This window comes from Hyposmocoma kahamanoa, unplaced genomic scaffold, assembly GCF_003589595.1.
Source record: "Hyposmocoma kahamanoa isolate Upper Pololo Valley unplaced genomic scaffold, ASM358959v1 296, whole genome shotgun sequence".
Classification (NCBI taxonomy): domain Eukaryota; kingdom Metazoa; phylum Arthropoda; class Insecta; order Lepidoptera; family Cosmopterigidae; genus Hyposmocoma; species Hyposmocoma kahamanoa.
The window spans coordinates 4413575-4437900 of NW_020653780.1; the positions used below are offsets into that span (position 1 = coordinate 4413575).

At 34.6% G+C, this 24326-nt stretch overlaps 1 protein-coding gene across 2 annotated transcripts in view; it reads left to right on the forward strand.

Moving 5' to 3' along the window:
- LOC113229260 (peroxidase-like) overlaps positions 1–24046 on the forward strand; it is a 27415-nt gene extending 3369 nt beyond the window's left edge. Inside the window, exons 1-13 of one of the 2 annotated variants that reach the window (XM_026462803.1) lie at positions 1205–1257; positions 1636–1745; positions 1827–2127; positions 2243–2480; positions 3363–3525; positions 4045–4241; positions 10315–10510; positions 12838–13035; positions 13556–13839; positions 17646–17801; positions 21500–21620; positions 22155–22335; positions 23389–24046. In XM_026462803.1, the coding sequence (XP_026318588.1) occupies positions 1232–1257; positions 1636–1745; positions 1827–2127; positions 2243–2480; positions 3363–3525; positions 4045–4241; positions 10315–10510; positions 12838–13035; positions 13556–13839; positions 17646–17801; positions 21500–21620; positions 22155–22335; positions 23389–23530 (2313 nt within the window). In that variant the 5' untranslated portion in view covers positions 1205–1231 and the 3' untranslated portion in view covers positions 23531–24046. Of the gene's footprint in view, positions 1–1204; positions 1258–1635; positions 1746–1826; positions 2128–2242; positions 2481–3362; positions 3526–4044; positions 4242–10314; positions 10511–12837; positions 13036–13555; positions 13840–17645; positions 17802–21499; positions 21621–22154; positions 22336–23388 lie in introns of those variants that run through there. The other variant, XM_026462801.1, reaches the window with a different exon arrangement.
- Positions 24047–24326: the final 280 nt, after the last annotated feature.

Here is a 24326-nt window from a genome sequence, read left to right on the forward strand (position 1 = left end):
TTGAAGAAGTCACCATATTATATAATCTTTATAACTTACCTCTTGCATTGCACATGCAATTGTTTGTCTATCCAGACCTGTCCTATCTCTGCCTATTATAATAACAACATATTTAGTCATTCGTAAAGAAAGATGGTATAAACTATAATATATATATAGTAAAACAATGTTTCGATTACCATTACTTATTAGTCGGGATTTTTTTAAGAACTCATATTCGTTTTGATTGTCCTTCTTAAGAGCGCAGCTCTGGCTATGTTTAAGCAGTAAGCATTCTGACGATTAGTGGCATTGCAGGCACATAGGACTACTGAGAATAAAGTTTACATGATACTCCAATCGATGTATATAAATAAAGTTATTTTTTATTACAATTACCTGGAATTCTGGAAAGATTGCAATATTAAACAGCTCAGTTCCGATTAAAGTTTAACACTCAACACACCTCCATTGTTTCATTTGATTAGAATCGGCGAGGTAAAAACAAAGGTAGATTCAAACGTATTGGATTATACATTGCGAACAAACAATCAATTCAGCAATGTGTCTGTACTTCCTTTCATTGATCACGTATTATTTACTTGTAAATATCAATAATCAACATACACCAAAAGTGTAATGAATAAAATGTACAAAGGTATTCGGATGATTATTCTGTCCAAATTCTAATACAATACATACATAGGGAGTACGTTGTCAACTATATAAATATTATTGGCTATATCCTTTTTATTACGTTCTCTAAAATAACGACTACGACTTTCCAGTAATAAATAAGATTTACTAGATAAAGGATTATAATTGGGAATCATCAATGTACCAGATAGAAACAAATTATGATAAGAGTTTCTGGGAAGAACGATACTAGGTGTCGACAATTATCCTTCCCGGTGTCAGTAGGCTATGAACTTTGAGTCAAGAGTTTGTCTATGACGGCGTTACTAACTTAGGTCTAAGTTTTTTTTTGAAAAGTGCAGATTTACTTTGCTTATTATCGTCAATTATCATTGCCGGTATCAATGCCGGTGTCATTAGGGAGTTTCGTCCAATGAGAAAACGTTGACTAGAGGCTTGGCTCCAGTCAATATTTATGATTTACGACGACATTATCGTTGTAATGTCATCTGAGGTACCCTCTCTGATACCCTCTGACACTCTCTTGGACCAATATAAGTGTTTACTTTAGCGGATAGCGCTCATTGCCTGTGCGTGCCTCCTAAATATAACTGTGATGATATTAATTAAATATTGCAAACGGTTAGTTCATTATTGCAATCTAAGTGTTTAAAAGTTAGTGCACAAAAGATCGGTATCGTGATTCCTTTGGAACTGTTTTAGATTTATACGTAACTTATATGTATAAAGGTGAACTGTGAACAAAGAGATCTAATGAATAAAATAGGCTGTATCTATATTTCCTATTAAGAAAACATAACTTTCCTATATCTATATCTTTCTATACTCAATATAACTTAAAATTTAGAATTAGGATTATATTATTATAAACAAACCAATATTTTCACGGTTAGCAAAAAGCAAACAAGTTGCGTGAGGCGTTGCCGTGGCAAACTATCCGTTGTTTTTTCAAGTGATGTCGCCGATGAGTATATTAACAGGGGCTTTCTTTTATCGCAGCATTCTGGAGGAAATGATGAAGATGGTATTGCTTGGCGTCGTGCTCTGGGCAGGAGTGACCTTTGGCAGCCATGTTGCGCCTTATCCGCTCAACTTGATCGCCGGTAGTGGTACGTAGGATCTCTTTTATTAACAAGAGGGAATGAAAAATTTCAACCATTTACAGTATTCAAGAAGTTAGTTTGTTGTAGATATCATCCATCCTCCGCCAATGTATGACTTTCCGTTCCCGAGCGCTGCAAACTTGAAAAAATTGCCAGCTGTAACACCAGCTGATACTAATCATTCGATCAGCTTCAGCAAACTCTCAGTCGACAAGCTGGACAGGTTGGAAAACAACCTCAGAGATTCGGGAATTGTTGCGAATCAAGGATCAATTGCCAGGGGCCTCGCGATCCAGGGATATCCCTCCGACGACGCCATGCACTATGATAAATCTTCATTAATTGTAACGAAGGCGTCACAAGACTTGGTTTGGAGAAAGTGTAAAAGGTGAGTCATGGGAATTTGGAAATCTTGCAAATGTGGTGGACAATTTTTATCCTTTAGGGTCTCATTTTACAGAGGTCTTTGATGACTCTAGCTATAATAGATTTATTAATTTAAGGTACGGGCTGCCGGAGGACGAGTGTGCGAGCTTCATCAGTACATTGAACCTGCGCGAGAGTGAATATGGCGCGGAGTGCGCGGCTCTAGAGCGGTTCACGTGTCGTACTACCAAAATGTCCTCCAAGTACCGTACCTTTGACGGCAGTTGCAACAATCCCGTTCGTTCATCTTGGGGACAGGCGCTCACTGGGTACAAGAGAATCCTTCATCCGAGATATGCTGATGGCATTGAACAGGTAAGATTTTTGGAGTAATTTAGATCATACAGATTTAGATTAGTCTGGTTGTATATTATTATAATGTAGTGTAAAAACGTATTATTGTTGATTCAATATTTCTGTTAAATAATTAGGAAAAATAACAAATTTTATTAGGAGCAGGTTGCATTAATTTTAACTTCGGTATAATTTTTTATAATGCAGTCACCACATTTATCAATGCGGAATCGGCTCGAGACAACACGTATTACCTACTAAACTTAGTAAATTGACGGAGTCACCACACTTATCGTCATGGAGTCCGAAAAAGCTTTAATGTTCATGAACGTAAGAGTGAAAAACATGTTGTGCGTTTCGTACGACACGGCCAATCGCGTGCGTGCACAACCTATCTGTTGATCGGCGACGTCGAGACCTGAAGGGTTACGTCGACGCCCGAACGATTGCGTCAACACCCGAACGGTTGTGTTAACGTTCGAATGGCTGCGTCGATGTCCGAAGGAGTTCGAAGGTCACATTACCCAGTTCTCAGTCATGACTGAAAGGTGTTGGTAACTGAACGGCTGAGTCGACGCCCCACAGACGCGTTGACGCCTGGATGCCAGAAATGAAAAGCTGAAGCGGCCGCACTTAAGCTCGAACGGCCGCGTCGACGGCACATCAGCTTAATGCGATGAGTGTGGTAAAACATGATCGCCTCAAGCAGATTTCGCGTTGATAAGTGCGGTGACTCTCTAACCCGGCTACTAACTTATCGACAGCATCAACACTCCCTAATTACTTCCGAAGCCCCTACCGCCCCCTTAGAACTCTTCAGGGACCACTTTGGGAAACTGTGGTGTAATTTCCTATGACAGATAGGCACAATCAATATGTATAGTATGCTGATTGTTTCCACAGCCTCGCCGAGCAATGGGCCACGGACCTCTGCCTTCAGCTCGTGAAGTAAGCAACAAATTGACCGACAACTTGGATAAGCCTGACGCGACGAAAACCGTCGCTATGGCTGTCTGGGGACAGTTTGTCCATCATGATCTAGCTCATACTCCTGTTCGGAAGACCAGTGAGTACAATGCATATTTAATTTTACTAATCTGCTAGTATAAGTAATTTTTATTTATTAATGACTTACTCGAATATCGCGTGTATTAGATTAGTTGTGATTATACAATAAAATTCTCCTTGTTATGGAAATACCTTGAACGGTAAACAACAAATTTAAACATGTTGTGTTGTACCTCGATAATGATCTAAGAGTGTCGTTCTTCATCAGCCTCAATTTTAACCATATCATTTGTTTTCTTGATTTTGCAAACAAATAAAAAAAAATCAAACATACTGTACCCACCGTAAACTTTTTTAGCATCACGTGACAACTATATTGTGCTAAACATGATGTTATGTATAATACACGTAACGAGAAAAAAGCGAAAAGGTATTGGATACTACTTGTAATTAGATATTACCTCGTATTTACCGTTCGATGTATTTTATAACATCGTGCATCATCATGTATTTTATAATAATTTATCAGCAAAAATACTTTGCTAAATTCACGTGTATTGTCCCATTTGCGATATAGTTCACACGAATCAATTAATTCGCTGCTGCGATGACACATCAAGATGGGGGTTGTTGCCACGTCACCTGCATCCGAGTTGTATGCCCATCTCTGTGCCTGCCGGGGATCCTTTCTTTAAAGATACCAAGACCTGTATGGAATACACGAGGTCCGTCACTACATATAGAGGAGACTGCACATTTGGTGCTTCAGAACAGGTAAGACAAACAGCTGTTATTTACCTGTTACTTTACGTTCACAAGTTAAAAAATACTTCTTGTTCCATCTCAACTTTTCAAAGCCATTTTAACTATATTAATGTTTGTTAAACGAATATTTTTTCTTGTCAGAGTTTTCATGTTTTTAATTCAATTCTTTATTGCATTTACCATAATGTTACTTAAGATGGAAATGGCTTAAAGCTAAGTTAACAGCGCATTGTGAACCCAGTATTATATCGATGCCTCCAATGAACACTACACGAACTTAATTTTTGGACCAGTTCTGTTTATTTTTTGTCATTATTTTTTTACAAAATTGGTTTTTTGGTTTTTTTTCCAATTTTGTTTCATGTTTCTTTTTTGGTTTTTTATTTGGCTGTTTATAAAATGACCAAAAAATTAAGATGGTGTAGTGTTCATTGACGTAGAGGAATCTATATTTGGAGAGAGAGAAAGAGAGGAGAATTTACTATTTACAATATTATGAAATAAGGAATGTTGCTTTGTCTTACAAGGACATGACAATAATTTCTCAATTATAAGTGATTACTATATATTAACATAATTTGTGTGTTATAATATTAAATAAGACAAGACTTTGACAAGCTTTTATATTACCTAGGTATAACCTAGTATTATAATAAGTATCTACTGCTACATTGTATTGAAATCTTTTTGCCAATAACGTTCTCTAATTGTTTCGTTTATATGACTGTTTTGGGATTGCTAAGTCGTTAGCAATGCATAATTGTATAACGTAACTAAATTAGCATCATAACCAACATGTTGTTTCCATTACTCGTGTTGTTTTCAAAGCCAGTTTAGTACTAACGAAGTACCTACATTAATTTGCTTAACTAATCGCGAGCAGTCAACCACAGACAGAGATCACGATGTGTCATAGTGTGTATAACTATAGGAAAACACAATTACGTTGCTGACGTCAACATACTGCAATACGCTGTAATTACTTATTTCCATATTATTGCCTTTTAAAGAATTGCTTAATGCGTGATTGCAATTAGTAGAAAAATCAATAGAATTTTTGTAAGTTAATCCAATGTTCTGTAGTATTGTGTAATGTAACTTTTTAACTTTAAAAAATGGTTTCATTAGTAAGAGTGTAACTTTCCTAAACGATAGTCTAGTTCATAGTTTCCCAAAGCGGCCCCTACCCAGTGGGCGCTAAAGAGTCCTATCCAATCGAGCATATGGGTCTTTCGAGATGAGCCGAAACCAACCAAAGTGGCGCGCGTGCAAAGTGCCTCTAAGCGGATGATTGCTTCTTTTTTTAATAAAACTGAACACGTGGCTACTGTTGCTTTCGAGAATCATTGTGCCGTGAATAGTGATTGGTACACGACCATTTGTTTGCCGGAAGTTATTGACAAACTCCATAAAAATAACCGTAAATGCAGTATCATTTTGCACCATGATAATGCTAGTTCTCACACGGCCAGACAGACAAATGAATTTTTGAAGGTGAACAACGTTGACCATTTGAGCCATCCCGTTTAAAGACCTAGCACCTCGTGACTTTTATTTATTTCCAAAAATTAAGAACCAGTTACGCGGTTAACGATTTTCATCACCTTAAGAGGCTGTTGAAGAGTATGAAAAATATGTTTCAGAGATTGTCACGGAGGAGTGGCATAAATGTTTTCAAAATTGGTTCCTTCGTATGAAATAGTGCATTAACGTGACGGAGAATATTTTGAGAAACAATAAATTCATTTCTGAGCATTTATAGTATTTTTTTCTTAATCATTCCGGAAATTTATGGTGCGCCTCACGTAATCATTTTTTGTGGCGTTGAATTTTATCTTGCCTAAGTGGGCGGTGAGCTACAAAGTTTCGGAACCTATGGACCTAGTTCAAAGTTTTACCTACTGTAAATAACTTCTTGCGGTTAGGTTACGTAGATAAGGAAAGTCGTGTTAATTATTATTTGGGCATTAGCACGTGAGTAGTGCGACAGTTAATAATGATCTGGTTATTTGTATAAACATTAATCTCTTTAGTTTTCATGATGTTAAAACGCATTGTGGAGACGAAAACGGTTTGTGAAGAAATGAGAGTATTACTTTACAATAAAACACAAATTTTGTAGGTATAATATTTATTGAATTTAAAAAAAATTGCAACCTGTACACATTTCTAGCATTCTGAAAACGTATTGTTGTAAGAGTAAAGTCCTTAAATTGAGACTAGATATCATAGCCTTTAACTGGGCACTTATACATATAGGTAACTGTGATATAACCACCAAAGCGAACAAAAAATGTTTGTGAAATTTTTTTGCACAATTTTTAACTACTATTCGCCCACTGAGGAATATTAGAGAGAGCTATATGGGGCAAATAGATGTGATCTTCCTTCAACTGCAATTCAAAACAATTGATCTCAATGAAACAGAGTTAATACTTAGAAGTTGTATACAGTACAGACCGATAAATTATATCTATTAAAAACAAACTTTTGTAGCACATATAAAGATATGTACATAATATTTTTTTATGTTGTCGTCATTAACTTGATTCTCTACTAAGAATATGTTTATCTCGTCTATATCCGGAAACGAATACACTTTATCTAACAAGTACTTGGTAAATTAATTTAACCGACAAAACAATTGTAACCTCAAATACTGTTTATGGGTAAAGTTTTTATAATAAAATTGGATTTTCCCTTTTTATCACAAGTATTTAAGTACTTGTGAAAAAATAAAAGTACGTAAATATTTTCGGCAGATATTTGTACAATGATCCTATACTATACAAAAAAAAAGATACATAAAAGGACGTATTCCACACTCTTTAATACATTCAGACCAGTCAAACAAGCTATACAAAGACGTTATGCTGATAATGTAGGTACCTACCTATCACGTGGCTGGGTTGTCTAACCAGGTCTAAATATAGACTACGACGTAAGGACATCCGTTTTAAAGCTTTTATCACAAGTACTGTGGTCTAACTAAGCTTGCATAATGCTATTGTAATAGACATAATGCAATTATGATTGCTTACTTACTTCGTTTTCAAGGTTATAAATGCACATAAACGTTGTTGTAAATTTATTACCTATTGTCCTGAGTTACGTACTTATTTATTGAGTTAGTTTGTTTTTATCACAGAAAGCCTTTTGGTTATTTAGTTTTTGTGGTTTTTATAGTTGGTATTTTAGTTCTTTTATTATAAAAAGTGATCGGAATTGAAGGAGAATCTAGGTAGAAGTACTAACGTTTTCTTGGTATGGACCATTTATTTCTAAACAGTCCAAAGTATAGTTTATTTTTTAAATGTCTAAATTATTTACGTATCTATAGAAATACAAGTATAATATTATTTTTGAGACAATAATTCAGCCGCCAGTGTACTCTAATTTCAATAAATAATACGCATATTCAAATAAAATCAGGTCCGAGAAGTCTCGGGATTTTTAGAAGGGAAAGACGACGTTATTCTTTAGTTTAGCTAAATTAACTCCCTCAATTCCGATCACTGATTCTTCTTCTTAGCGTGTCCACTCTGACGTTTATATTTGTGAGGGCCAGTACTCAGCGACTGACGCAGCATTATCTGTGGCGTTGTACAGGTCCTCGCCTGTGCAGGTATAGGGGCACGTAGGACAAGACAAAAGATGTGCCACTGATTATAAAACATTATTATTATTATTATTTTATGATCACTGATTATAAAATATAAATAATAAATATTTTTTAATGATATCAACGTGATGGGACGAATAAGTCGCTTCCATCAGGCGTGTTGCGCCTGATGGAAGCGACACGACAGTTGCTGTGCTACGTACTACTAGAGCTTTAAATCGCAATGATTTGAGGTGTACTGTCACCGCGCCCGTCACCCTGAGGACATAAGTTGACAAGTTCCGTGTGCTTGTAATTTCATCAGCACTCTGACCCTTTAAAACCAGAACGCAGTAATGCTCACATTACTGCTTGACGGCAGAAATTTGTACGTAAGGTGGTACTTCCCTGGACTAACTCCTTCACAGGAGCTCTACTACCTATCGCTAAAATAAATAAAAAACTAAGATGAAGAGCTCGGTTGTTTATATGTTTATGTAGGAATGGCTAAGTTATCAGTGGGTTGACAGTTAATATGGAATAAATACGAAGTATGTGAAATGATTCAGACCCAGAGAATATAATATTCCTATGATCACGTAAACGCCCAGTGTACATTGTAATGTATGTAAATATCGCGTTCAACTTTAGCGCTAATAAACATATAAATGACAATAGGGTATCTAGAAAAATGCGTTTTTCGTACAAACCTACACCGAAGTATGTAATTATATTTATAACAATTCTTATGTACAACGTTGAGCGTTTAGCGCTTTTCCCATTGTATTAGAGTTTGCTGGATCTTATGAGGTTATTGCAGACATTTGCAGAACGGGTTGTATTCATTCAATAACTTTCCAAATTCAACGCCTATAATCGATTAGCGAGAAGTAAAATATACAATATGTATAAAGAATAAGGATTATTTTTTTACGATTTGACGTTGGTCAGTCCGTTGACTTTGTTTTTTAACCTTGGCCGTCGATAGGTATCTACTATAGCGATTTCCTTAAGTATACCAGAGTACGTAAATACTTTGATATTCTATTGTAATACTTAGTTCAAGTAGAGTTTTTCTGCGTTAGGTCCTGGATGTGCTAAAAACAATTTGAATGTTTATTACTCCGTAGTACTTTATATACAATATTACCGAGGCAACATTTTTAACGCCCTCAGCCCCTTTATTGTACGGGATTACTTAGGTAAACAAATCAGAGGGGAAGAGCGTTTTGGTAACTATATAACAGTAATAAAATATTTGCAAGGAATATAGAAATTACTACATAAATGTTTTACTTAGTTTACCTACAGTATATGCTTTTTATTATACGTAAGATTACGCGTCATTTAGTTTTTCTCGTACATAATTTTATTTACAAGAAAAACAGAATGACGCTTGATTGCATATTGTTTGATTAAAATCACGAACATTGATGGAAATATGATAGCAATTCTTTTGGAGGTTTTCCATTGTAAAATAGGCCTAATGACATTCAGTCACGTATCATTGTTTTGAGATTAAATATAAAATATTTATTTTCGTATTAAACATAGCTACCACTTTTCTGCATTGAAGGTTAAATTTATTCTTTATTTTCATATAGTTTTCCCCTTGTCAGTGTCATTGTGTTTGTCAGAAAATATCAGTATATTCGGCATGTGCCATAAATATGTACATGACATAAACGGAAGCAGTTATTTTATTCAGTAATATATTTTTGTTATTTAAGTTTATATATTATCGCAATTATATTGTTAAAATGTCTTTGACCGAAAATTTCCACTTTCACGTAGTTTGACATACCTACGCTCCTGTTAAAAACGAACTTTATGATTGGGCGCAATTTGATCTTAATAGTAGGTATGCAAATAAGGAATAAATTTACTACAATGCAGAAAAGTGGTAGCTATATTTAATACTAAAATAAGTACTGTATATTTAATCTCGAAACCTCCTCGAAACGATGATACGTGACTTAGTGTCATTAGGCCTATTTTACAATGGAAAACCTCTAAAAGAAATGCTATCATCTGTTCAATCAATCACATGTACGATTAAGTTTTAGTATATTTCCATCAATGCTCGTGATTTTTATTAGATAATACCTATGCTCTTATCTTTTTAATTTACCTAATCTATGTTACCTACTGTTTTTACTATATACCTATGTTAATATAAACGCAGATGTTCTCCGACATGAATTGACAAGGCCAAAAAAATTCAACTTAAAAAGTTCTTCAAAATGACAAGTATGCACGTGATTAATAAAAAAACGGTCTCTCGATAAATCGATACGGTTTTTAGAACGAAACGAAATAGGTACGTTTTCAAAATGTAAATTCTGTGCAGTTTTTCGTAATAATTCTCCTCTGTATTAAAATAAAATGTTACTTATTCATTATAATATAATATTACATACTCTACAGGAAAATATTTAAAACTGCATAAAATATTTGACTGTATTTTTAATTTGTCAACAGATGAATCAAGCTACCCACTTCCTTGACGGCTCCCACATCTACGGATCAAACAGTCGTGACGCTGCAGCCCTTCGTGAGAAGTCCGGTGGTCTCTTGAAAACGTCTAGAATTGAAGATGAAGAACTTCTTCCCCTAGTTGCTAATCCTACGGAGAAATGTCTAGTAAATAGCAACTCTGCGGCCTGTTTCAATGCTGGTAAGTGCTTAGTACTTAGTAGGAGTCCATATTATATTTCCGTTTTGTCTCTTTTTTAATCGTTTTTGAAAAGTAGGACACTGTAAAAACGCCTGCGTTTATTTAATGCCCCTTCTCGTCTGTTTCTCAGTGGGTAAGGAAAAAATTACGTAACGTGAGGCGCACTATAAGTTTCCGGAATGAATAAGAAAAAAATACTATAAATGGTCAGAAATGAATTTATTGTTTCTCAAAATATTCTTCGTTAGCGTTAATGCACCTTTTCATACGAAGGAATCAATTTTGAAAACATTTATGCCACTCCTCCGTGACAATCTCTGAAACATATTTTCCATATTTCCATACATAGAGATTTTCACGACCGCGTTTGAATTCTGCAAACCAGCTATAAATAGTCGTCTTGCATGGTGTTCTGTTGTTATTTTGTTTCTTTGATTTTAGTTTTTCACAAAATTCGTTGTATGTTTTTCCAATTTTGTTATTTGTTACTTATTTTTTTAAATATAAGTAAAAAAATATGGCTGTTTACAAAAATAACAGAAAATGACCAAAAAATAAAGTTGGCGTAGTGTTCATCGGAGGTATCGATTTGTTTCCTATATCCGTAATCAGATCAACTCTACTACGTCACGATAACATTTTATTTTAATTGGAATTACATCGGTGTGCTAAGTTTTATTGAAATCGGTTAACGGAAGTAGGTGAAATTCAATAAACCTCATTCATCCCCTAATATGCCCCTCACAGAGGTGACAAACCGGTTCACATTTGTCGGCGTAATCAGGTAACATACATACAAAAAATTCAGTCTTAATTACGAACCTTCTTTTTTTGAAGTATAATAAGTACGAATAAGTGTGACTTTTTTTTTTACTGTTTTTTACTTAGTTTTACTAGGGCGCGAAAACTGGTGGAATATTTGTTGACTCCAGCAAACGAGACTTTAAGTCACGAGTTTATAATAACCTTGACGCCCGTGTGACTTATGACGCTAAATCACATTATGTTTACATTTATTTTGTGTTACGAGGAAAAACAAAGTAATAAATATATTATTTTTTACTAAAATGGCGGGTTTTTGTAATTGCGTAAGAACAAGGGTTTGTTTTCGATTGAAACAATGAAAATACAGACTCAAATTATCCTTACGTCTTTTTCAAAAATAAAATTCTGAATTAATCTACTTATCTAAACTATCTGTTTATATTTTATTCTCTTACAAGGCTATAAGAAATTGTCTAAAAAGTCCAACTTTTCAAGCAACTGGATTAAAAATCTTACCATTATATACATATAATTGAATGTATTCGATATTAATCCAATTATGTCTCACTGCTAGTCATAAATGGAGCTCTAAAATTAGATGTTTTGACAGTTTATGTCAATGATACTATACTTTCATGCTCACTGGTTTATGTTCTAGACACTTCTTGTAACTTTTTATAATTTACCACGAACGAAGGTTCTAACGACTGTTGCGTACAAAAGACAGTTGCGCAAAGGGTGTAAAAGCCAGCCTTGCAAGCTTACAAAGACGAGTGAAAGACCGAAATTTATAAACATTTTACTTTATGTCTTTTATAGTTTGATGTATATATTCTTACGTAAAAAGCCATTTTTTAGGAAGAAAAATGTTACTCAACTTTGTCAATAACTCACTTTTGTTAGAATTGACTTTTAGGGCTTTTCTTTCTCGAAGTATCAATATTATTGTAATGTTTTTACATTATGAGATGTTTATAAGACTTTTGACGTTTATTTGTAGTCGTTTGTTAGTAAGATAAAATTTGTACGATCAGCAATTTTTTTGCTCGTTTAAAAGTCGTGTCCGTAGGAGAAACGAAGTATAGGTTCTCCAATTTTGAAACTGCTTAATGATTTGTCATTGATCAATATTAATTGTTTCTTCTAACAGGGTTTTCTAATGTGAACGACAAAAATACTTATTTTCACGTTATTCTGTTTTGCAACGAATGGTTTCGGAGTACAACAGATTTTTGTCAGAATTGGTTTTAAACAAAATAATTGTCATTTATGTTTTAATTGCATTCTCCAGTTTATTATTATTAGATAATCTATGTTACAACTACAGAAATATCACGCTGCATATACGCACCTTCTTTACTATGAATAATATTATTGTAACTTTATAGAGTTCTTTATAATAATCAAGATACTTTTATCTTTTCAATCTAGGTCCTAATAATATTTGAAACGCTAAATGGACAAATAATCGCTATTGCAAAAAAGTGCAATGGACTGCATACTTTAGTCGATGGCATTATACATTATGGAAAGCGTCAATAAGCGTTCTCTTTTATTCACAGGTGATATCCGCGTGAATTCTCACCCCTGGTTAACAGCTCTACACACGCTTTTAGTGAAAGAGCACAACCGGGTAGCCCGAACTTTCGCTTCCCTCAACCCTACTTGGAATTCGGATAAGCTCTACCATGAAGCTAGAAGGATTGTCGTCGCTGAGTTGCAACACATCACTTATAAGGCTTGGTTGCAGGCTCTCACTGGTAAGTTCTATTACGGTTTGATACTACGTAGCTCCGGCTGATTATATTTTCTCTTCGTCTTCATCTCACTAGAGCATATCAGCTTATAAATAAATGAGAGCTGAGAATTGAAACTTAGACCAATTTCAAAATTTTACTATTTTAGTCTTTAACCAAAGTGTTGTAAATTTTTAAGTGAAATTAAAAATTTTTGGAGCAAAATATTAAAATAATAAAAAATCCGTGGTAGTCTAATGGATTGACCTACCGCCTCTCAAACAGAGGTCAGTTGTTGTTATTTTGACCGTGCGTTATTACATAACTTACAAAATAATTAATACTATAATGATGGTGTAAATTCAGGTCTTTTTATCTGTTATCTATCATTATTACACTGAATCTAGTGGTGACATTTTACCCCTAATAAATGAATCCATCATACAACACAGTCGTTTGTGTGGGTTGATATGTTCCAATACTTTGTAGTATATTTGGCCATTCTTGCCAGCTTTTTGCTCTACAAATCATATCTCTTCCACAGGAAAGTCATTCGACGATCTAAACGATAGCTATGACACCGGTTACAATTCTGACGTGGACCCAACCATTACCAACGGTTTTGCAACAGCTGCCTTCCACTTCGTCCATAGCATGCTCGATCAAGACATTGAGTTATTGGACATTAATAAGAATATGACTTCTTTACGTTTGAACCAACATTATTACAAGCCGGAATTAGTAGCACAGAAAACGGGGCTAGAGAAGTTGCTTCGAGGAATGGTGAATCAGAAGAGTCAGGGGCTGGATCTTAGTTATGATGTCGATGTGAGTATTTTTTAGTTTATATTGACATAAATGGTTGGATTTCATTAGACAGCACGCATAGCCGAGAAGCGTGCTTAAGATACCACATGTGAAATACACGTTTAATAAGGTTGCTGACACGCAAAATAGGCGCCTCGACGTCGAAGTTGCACCACCACCTCGTTACGCCAAGTACCAGTTAAATCAAGTTGGTACTTACCAAGGTTGCTGATGCTTACAAAATGAGATCCAACCTTTAAGATGCATTTGCGTAGAGTTGGTGGAATGTCATCACAAAGAGAGATACGAGTGATAACATTTACTACGTATATATTATTGTTTATAAGCTATGCTTTTAAAAGCGAACATTCCCCCAATCGTTGTATGGGTATCTATTTTTTACATATTTTTTTAAATATTATACTTCATTTATAGAACTATACTGATATGTGTTTCTGTTCAAGATGTGAATGTGTAAATAATAATAACGCACACACTCAACATAGCCCCGCACTAGGGAAACCCTGTGTCGCGGGTGCCATGGACGCACACATAGACAACCACAAATTACACCCAAACTCACGAGAGAACTAAATGTAGGTAAAGGTAGATATTTCTCCCGGCCCGGGAATCGAACCTGGGACCTGTGCGTGGCAGTCGTGGCAACCGTTCGGTCACAGAGGCAGTTCCAGTTCAATGTTATGTTCAACCTACGGGATGGTTTTCATAAATATCAACTCGTCACCTTGGATTCAGTTGAAAAGCGTGTCAAGAGGCTTAATAGGTGACTCTGCTTTAGTAGGGACGAAGCTGCAGAGAGAGCCTTGAACATCCCGCCTTAAAGTTGTCTACTTATCGGTATTCTACAAGATATATCGCGGAGAGTGTGCAATGGAATTGACAGATTTTTTTATCCAAATATCCATCAGTTTCGGTAGTCAATTATCATTTTCAATCACGGAATTTGCAAACTAAATTGACTTGAATTTAACTGTCTCTGTGGCCGAATGGTTTGCTTGCTGGACTACCACGCGGTCCCCGGGTTTGATTCCCGGGCCGAAAGAAGTATTTGTATGGCCTACATTGATTTCTCTCGTGAGTTTGGGTGTAATTTGTCTATGTGTGTGACTTTGGCACCTGCGGTACAGGGTTTCCTTAGTGCGGGGTTATGAATGTGTGCGTTATTAATATTATATTAAATAAATGTATGTACAGATAGAATTACAGCTGCGAAATCACCGTTTTAAAATTAAACACAAGTGTGGCTAAATAATTACATATAAGTCAAACAAATAACAGTAGGTTCCATGTTATTGTTTAATTAAGTAGTGAATCATAGTCAATTTTTTAATAGACATGTGTGACACAGAAAGTTTATTAAAAAAAATTAAATGGTGTGCACACCTCTGTTAATATATGTATTTTTATGGCATTTGCTTGTTTATTAATGATCAATAGAGAGCTGTATGTTATAAAAATGCAATTTATATTTTGAACCCATTTCCTCTGAAAACTCATTAAGGCGACGAATAAATATATTAACTTATCTGTTTCGTTACAAAAAGCCTTTTATAGGTATATTGTTTACTCTTATTGACTTAGCATGACTTTTCATGCATTTACTATATTTATATTAACTTGTAAAGTGATACTAGTTTAATTTTCTTATTTTTATATTATGTTTTCTTCACGTTTGCTATTATTATCTATGAGAAATCTGTTATCACTTCCTAGTAAATCAGTATTGTAAAATTGTATTTCATGATATTTTTTCATAGCTTCATTTTTTTTTAAATATCTTTATTCAAAAAACGCACTTTAGCCTTGTATGCAGTGTTTTTTTATGGGACCGTATGGGGAAGATACAAGGAAACTGTCTTAGGAACCATCAAGTCTTTTTTTGTGAAAACAATTTTGACTTAGTAAGTAATAATATTTTGGTCAATCGTCCATAAAAATGAACAAAACTTGATCAAATTTTTTTTAGTGTTGATCGACTCACTTTTATGAAGGGATCATTTCATTGTATGGGACGAAAAAATTGGGATAGCATAGGTTGGTCAAAATTAATTTAAAAAAAATTCACACAAATTCCATGTTTTCCCTAAACAACAAATGTACCGAAAAAATAGTTTCATTTCCTATGTGCATCAATCGCGAAAACGATAATAATAATAAGTTAATATACTATTGATATTGATTGATTGATTGCTATTGATCTCATAAAGGAAAATGTTAACGTTTGTGGCAGTTTATTTAATTTCCGTCATGTTAATCCACAAGACATCATAAAAGCTTTTAAATCAATACATGTTAAAAAAACTGAAGATCTCTGGGGCATATTAACTAAAGTTATAGACTCAATTATTGATCTAATTTCCCCACATTTAGCTGTAGCTTTCAATAGGTGCGTTGACGAAGGTGTTTTTCCCGATTTAATGAAATACAGTAAGGTTATTCAAAAGCGGTAGGAAAGTTGATCCTAGCAACTATAGGCCCATTTCAGTTTTACCAGCTTTAAGTAAAATATTCGAAAAGGTTATGCTGACTCAATTACTGTCCTATTTCGGTAGGAATCATATTTTTCATAGTGAACAATACGGGTTTACTAGTCGTAGATCGACTAGCGATGCGGGGGTAGCGTTACTAAAACACATCTTTGATGCTTGGGAAAGGTTTTAGAACGCTATTGGTGTTTTCTGTGAACTCTCAAAGGCATTTGATTGCGTTGATCATATTACTCTCATTAGGAAGCTGGAACATTACGGTGTAAATGGCAAGGCGTCGAAACTTGTCTCGTCATAACTCAACGGTAGATTTCAGAAAGTAGACATAAATGGAGTGACTTCTTTGGGTTCTCCGGTAAAAATGGGTATTCCGCAGGGCTCAGTACTTGGACCTTTCTTATTTTTGATTTATATTAATGATCTGCCATTCTTTGTTAAGGACCACTGCGAAATAGTGTTGTTTGCTGATGACACATCCTTGATTTTTAAAACAGACAGACATGACATTCACTATGACCATACTAATGATACCCTCTCTAAGGTAGTATATTGGTTTAATGCTAACAATTTATTGCTTAATGCCAAGAAGACAAAATGTGTTAAATTTGAATTACCTAACGCAAAATAGACTAGTCTAGGCATGGAAATAAACGGAGAAAAGTTGGACCTTTTTAATAAAGCAGTCTTCTTGGGAGTGACCTTAGATAGTAAACTTCAATGGTTTCCACATATATCTTCCTTGGCCAGCAGATTAAGCTCCGCTGCATACGCAGTCCGCAGAATACGTGAGCTTACCGATGTTAGTACTGCTAGACTAGTTTACTTTAGTTACTTCCATAGTATAATGTCCTACGGGATTCTCATGTGGGGTAAAGCGGCAGATATTCAAACCATATTTGTATTGCAAAAACGAGCGATCCGTTCTGTGTACCGTCTAGGCTCTCGGGTTTCTCTCAGAGAAAAGTTTAAGGAGACTGGTAACATGACTGTGGCATCATAGTACATTTACTCAAATATTTTATATGCCCGTAAAAATGTACATAATTTCAATAAGAAAGAAGATATCCATAATATTCGATTTCGTTTACCTAAGGTAAACAACTCTTTTATGGGGAACTGTATACGTTTTTACAATAAGATTCCGGAGCATATATTAAGTTTATCATTTCCTAAGTTTAAAAACTACATTAAAAATATTTTGATCAAAAATCATATTACAAAATTGAAGACTACGTGTTAGATAAAGATGTATTACTTCCAGGCTATTTTAAGATAGAAACTTTGGGATACACCATTTTTATGATATAACTCTTATTTCAGCTTCGCGAGCAATACCTAGGGGGCCTGGATGTGCTCGCTCTTGACATCCAGCGAGGTCGTGACCACGGCCTACCCGGCTATACACAGTACCGTACGCTTTGTGGCCTGTCATCCGTCACCACCTTCCAACAACTCGCAGATGTCATTCCTCAGGAGGTACGTAGCTTTATCTTATCGAAAAAGGCATTGTCGTTGAAAGATAGGTGGCTACTTGACATACAAAAGGTTGTCAATCAAGATTACTTACTATTTATGTGTTACAATATTTTTTCATCACACTTGCTCATAAGTACTAGTATAACGTGCAGTAAAACTATGCGGGTTTTTCTACCATACGGCCCTAGGGCGGTAATGGTTTTTTGCTTTATTTCTACTCTCCTGCCGCCCGCTTAGCGCGCGGGAGCCTCGAAGTAGACCTTGCGTTAAATTCGCGTCGTGACCACAAATTGCAGTGGACTTTTTGATTTATTTTAAAAACAAATATAAAGGCTGTGAACTTTATTTCATTTAATTTGTATAAATTATATACTCATAAATACCACTATATACATAAATTTAAAAGATTTTACTTTTTATTCATACCTAAAGCCAAAGTAAAAAGTTTTAATGCTAAAAAAAATTATTTCATATTAGATTTGTTTGTGAGATAGTTAAAAGTTTGTAAAAATAATACGAATAAACTTTAAGTTTTTTAACTTCCTCGTAAGTGTGAAAAAGCATTTAAAGAAAGAAGGAAGGAAGAAAAAACATTGTTTATTCCGTTAATAAATTACAGCACAGTATACACACCATATCGTTTAACACATAATACTACACAATTAGACAACACTTAAATAATTCTAATAGTTAAGAAAAGTAAATTAAGTAACAAAATTGGAATAATGAAGTGTTTAGTATTTATTACGGTATCCGTCATCCACTCAGCTTTTTGTCGTCCATAAAAGGTCTACGACCCGACGCAGAACTTCATTGGACTCTGTAACAGCATGTATACATAGGAAATACTGCAGACGTATTTTACTAAATAGGTACCACGTCATGGGTAATTAATTACAATACAATTGATTTCAATTTTGTATAGTATACGGCGCCACACCAATTATAATGTGTCATTAAAGCCGGATTTGAATGTCCTTCAGTTCGTAATTGCCTACTTAACGTCTTTGTGACACAATGTACTATTTTAAAAACGTCTCACTAATTTTCGTTGTAATAAAAAGAAAAAACTGCCAAGGGAGCTTGCTTAAAACGTTCTACCGGAGGTATGAGACTGCTGTTGATTAAAGCTTAGAATCAAAAGTTTCATCTTGTAGCAACTTTAGTAACAATGAAAAGCCATAATACTAGTAGATAGTAGATATACAATAGTACATTGTGTAATAAGGACGGAATAATAAAATTACCAACGAGGGTCTATTAGAAGCCCGAAGCTAAAGGCTGAGGGCTTTAAAAATTCGAGTTTCGTATTCTTTTACCGTCAATGTTTTTCATCACATTTGCAAGGAAATAAATACAATTTAAATATGGTTCACAACACAATAATTATGGATTTGGCAAATGGCGGGTTTTTTGTTTTTTTTTAATCTTCCATAGATTAGAACTCGAACTAACCTGTTACACAGCCGTGATTGATTGTAAAAAAAGTTTGCTAAATTTTTTTATAGAAAATAATTCCAATCAATTACTCGTCTAAGAAATTCTTAATAATAAGTATTTATGTAGTATGTGGCTGAATTGCAATTAAATTTTTGTTTAGATAACATTTTAAGCGAAATTTAATTTTGAACTAAGCTACTTAAGCTCCTTGCTTGAATTTGAACCTGACCTTTGTAAGGATGTATGTCGTGCTAGAAATAAAAAAAACAACTTTTCGACCATGGCTATAATGGAAAGAAAAAAGGCCCGTAGGTTTTATTTATGGCATTATTGATATTATTTAAAAAATTCGCTCTGGGCCTTTTGGAGGGAAAAGTGTCGTTTTTATTTTGACTTTCAATTATTTTGTGAAATCTAGTTTAAAGTGGAATAGGATAGTGCTATTGTGCCTTAATCGAAGATTAAAACGCGAAATTATACGAATCTCGAACTAAAATACCCGTATCGGCCCGTTCTAAGGAATCCCGAGTCAATCCAAGTACGCCGCCTCAAATTGCCTATCCTCTTTGTGGTGGCCATATTTACAGAAATATAATTAAACGCTTATGTTTTCGGCTGAAGGACTTTGTTTCCATGGCCAGCAATAATTTAAAAATATATTATTTAAAAAAAAGTCAAGTTAGCCACCATGCAATCATACCAAAGAGTACATTGTATATCTAGGTATAGAGTTATCAGCTCATGTAGTATCTAAACGCCATCTAGTGTCTAGAGATGGAATTATGGTTTCCTTGTACATACACATATCTATACTATTCTTCATTCTTTCTACTGGGTTCCTAGGGGTTTTATTTTTTAATGGATATTAAATTTAGCAATCAATAGTTCAAAATGAAACAATTTTTGTATCTAAATCATGTATTTGTTTTTTCCTACATTTACTCAATCAACTTCAACTTTCAAATGACAAAAACAAATGTAATGAAATATAAAACAATAAAAAAGATTAATGAGCATAACTTGTCATCTTCTTTCATTTTCTTTATTTGCACTTTGAGTTGTTCAAAAATATTGTCATTTAGACCTGGTTTCAAATTGGCTTGTGATATCATACGGGAAACAGTCACCGGTGATGGCAAGACAAATATTTTGCTAAGCCATCTGTACGCTTTTGGTCCCGCCTTGTACACACTTAGTGCCATTATTTTTTCTTCTTTTGTGAACCTTCTTCCCGTCTTTGGTTTCCCTATATGTCGAAACTGCATCAGAGTGAAAATAGCAGCCAAGGTCTTGAATTGTTTTAATGCATTTTTGGAAAGCATTGTTGGTGGAAAGTTTCTGAGCTTTTTTGAGTCTCTTCGAATATGATTCATTTTGTTTTTTAACTGTACAATTTTTTTGGCCAAATCCTTTTCATGTTCGTTAGTCTTTTTAACTGCTTCTAAAAACAAAGAAAAAATAAAATGAGTAACAGTAGTGAAGCTCCATAATTTTTAACATTATGTAATCTTGTAATAATGTCTTTAAATACAAAAAATACCCTACACATAAAATAGAGCCTTGTATAAAGTGACTATGACATGTGGGTATGAAGTGACTGCACAGTAGTTCCTTTGAATTATCCCTTCTAGTGCATTGGATCAATGTACTTACTTCTTCGATTACACAAAGTGTTGTTCTGTAGCTGTGATGTGTTTGGGACATTTGACTGTGGTCATGGTGGTTTGAATATTCTCACTACTGGGGCCAGGTTGATTCGTCACATCCATTAGTGGTCTTCTTAATTGGGACCCTGTAAATGAAAATTGACAGTTTTTTACAATTAACAAGCTTTAAAGTGGCACTCATATTTACTTTTGGTTAAAAAATGTAAGTTTACACATATTTCAATAATGAATATAATTCTTTAAATCTTCTTCTATTTTTGAACAGCAATAAAGAAATTCACTGTTGTGCCCATATTACTTTGAATCATACCATTTACGAGCAAGAGTGATGAACAACACATTAAACAACCACTTTTAACAAAAAATAAGTTAACACTTATTTGCAATATTTATTTTTATTGAATAGCATGGTGTTTTTACTACCATGGTATTCATTTATTTGGAAAATATGAAAGTACTCCATTAGTTTGTTATTATTAATACAAAGATCGAACAAACATGAAGTAAAATTATTTCGCTTCCAGTCGGATTGAGGGAATTTTCCTTTGTAACAGACTTAATTAAAAGTTAATCAAACTTATTTCTTTACAGATTGTAGACAAGCTGTCTCAGGTCTACCAGCACCCCAGTGATATCGATCTAGTTGTCGGTTTGATGGCGGAGTCGCCCCTTGCCGGCTCGCTGCTCGGACATACTGCTACCTGCTTCTTTAGTGAGTATTATATTTTTTAATAGTGTTCGAAACCGCTAGGTAAAAATGTATATGTACGGCACATTCTAAAGCGCCTCTAGTGGTCACAGGCGAACCACAATTTGTCATATTTTACGGGGTCTACAGAGACAATGGCCGCGTAAATTATTCTTTATTCTTCGTAATAGTTCTTGATTGTGCCTGCTAGAGGCGCTGTAAAATTTGCATTATGAAAACTTTGCGCGGTCTCTATTGTCTAAGTAAGGTTTGCCAGTACATAACTGCATGTAGCTGCTTATCTGAATGTTAAATTTTGTCGATGCCACCTTCTATTGCATATTTGTGATCATGGCAATATGGACCTACTCAGAACCACTTCATAAAAGTTCTTTTCCTAAATTGATCCAACTGGGAATCGAACCAGCGACTTCATCATCCAGCGCCTATGGTGCAAACCATTAGGGCACAGAGCTCGTCAATAGTAGCCTGGTGTTCATACCAAAATACTTATCACATTTTTGGCCGTGGCATTTTATTTTATAATTCCGTTAACAGAGGAACAACTCTCCCGTACGCGAGCTGGCGACCGCTATTTCTACAGTCACGCGGAAGAAGCTGGTAGCTTTACTAAGCGTCAACTCGCTGAGATCAAGCGCACCTCTCTCGCACGCCTGCTATGCGATAATGCTGCTGTCGGCAGTGTGCAGCGAGATGCCTTCCAACTACCTTCAGATAGGTAAGTACTTATAAGGTTATGGTTTATATGCAGAATCAATTTACGTAAGTAGTTATAGTGCCTGAAATAAGCAAGTATGTAGACTGTAGACTATGGAAGTCTATCTTTTTTGAGGATGAAATAAAATGACAGTTCATTGCGTAAAAGTGTTGCCCGCTTGCAAGCATCTAGTGATTACAGCCGATAAATATTAAATCGACTATCGGCTGGATGTTGATTATGTTTATGAAATAAATAGCCGATCTTGTCATTTGAATTATCATCGGCCAATTATTCGTCCAACTGCTGGGCACAGATTCGTAATTTTAATTTTTGAAAAATTATACGTACTCTAGGTGTTTGTATAAAAAATATTATTTATATAAATTGTAGTTTAAAGTTTTTCAAGTTTCAAGTTTAAAATTATATAAATTATAGTTCAAAGTTTTTCATTTAAATTTTTTAATATATGTAACCAAATCCGCCAGTCGTTATTAAAATGTGTATGACTAAACATTTATTTCGATATATCAATAACGCAACTATTCACAATACAGATATTTTTGGCAAAATTTTACCTGCGTTCACAATCTATCGATAAAATTGTCGACAACAACTACATAACTATTTAAAATTTTACGAAAACTGGCAACCCTGCAAATATCATTTTACTCTTTCTTAAAAAAAGACAGACTATATTTGCTTTATCTAAGGTCCATTATTTTTGAAGAACTATGGTTAGAAGTTAGGACTATATCCGATTACGGTTTTCAAACCGGCGATCGCTCGACCTTATGAAAAGCGGTAACCGCCGCCTTAAGATATTTATAGTAAAGACTTCTATCGCAAATGAGACGTAAGACTGTTATTCCACCGGCTCTCCATAACCCGAAGTTAAGTATTGCTGCTTCGCGGTCACATTTATAGTGCAGTGGCACCGATAGAGACCTTAGCCATTAGAAAAATTAGTTATTGAAATTAAATTTCATGAAAATTGAGTGTTGACTCTATATTTTTGTCCTTGCATTATGGACAAGAAGAATGTAAAAAACTTAAGATACAATATTGTTACAGCAACCCGATTGTCTCCTGTGACGAGATCAAGAAAATAAATTTGGAGGCATGGCAAGATCCAGCTGAAAAACCAGACATCTTGACCCGCACCAACAAATGGATTAAAGACCGTGTGTCGAAAACCGGCAACACCACTAAGTAGACTTGCTACTAATAATCGTAGTTTAAGCTACTTACATATTAATACGTACGTATTTGATTTTCACGCTTGGTGCAATATATTAGAATTCGGGAATGATGTTGGGGACTTAGATGTGGCCATTAAAACAAACGTTGAATAAAATAGTATTTAATAAGTAAGTAATTTTAATGAATTAATTCCACTTTATTATGTTTTAATATCAAATTCATTGAAATGCGGCTTTTACCAATTTAATGTTTCCTGAGTTTTTAGATTAAAAAAAGCCTTTGTATCACCAAATAAAAAAAAATGTCCGAAGTTGCACCCTATCTAACTTAGAATAGCCGGCGTGATTTAGTATTTCGGTTGTATGTAGCATCGTGTATATCTAATTTTATTGTAAAAACCACGTTCCTCAAGAAAGTTATTTTTTACTACTTGATGTCGTATTTTATAATCAGGGCTGTATTAGGGATTATAATGTAACTTACAAGACCTCTTAGCAGGTGATATTTTAATAAGAGGCCATAGTCTTATGAATCCTCAAAAGACCCCTAAACCGGCCCTGAGTACCATATTGTACAGTGGCTGTGATAAGTCATGTGGTAGAGTCCACTTGCATAGAAAATTGGTCCTAAATTTGGGACCCATTTGGTCCCTCAGACCCATATGTTAAAAGGTCTAGGGGCAGTTTTTTTGTAAAGTTATCAAAGTCATATCATCGTCATTTAAGACGGCAGATTTAAATGAATTGTTGAATCTAGTATAAGAACAGTATAATTTTTAATGTGTTCATTAGATTATAGTGAGATCAAGT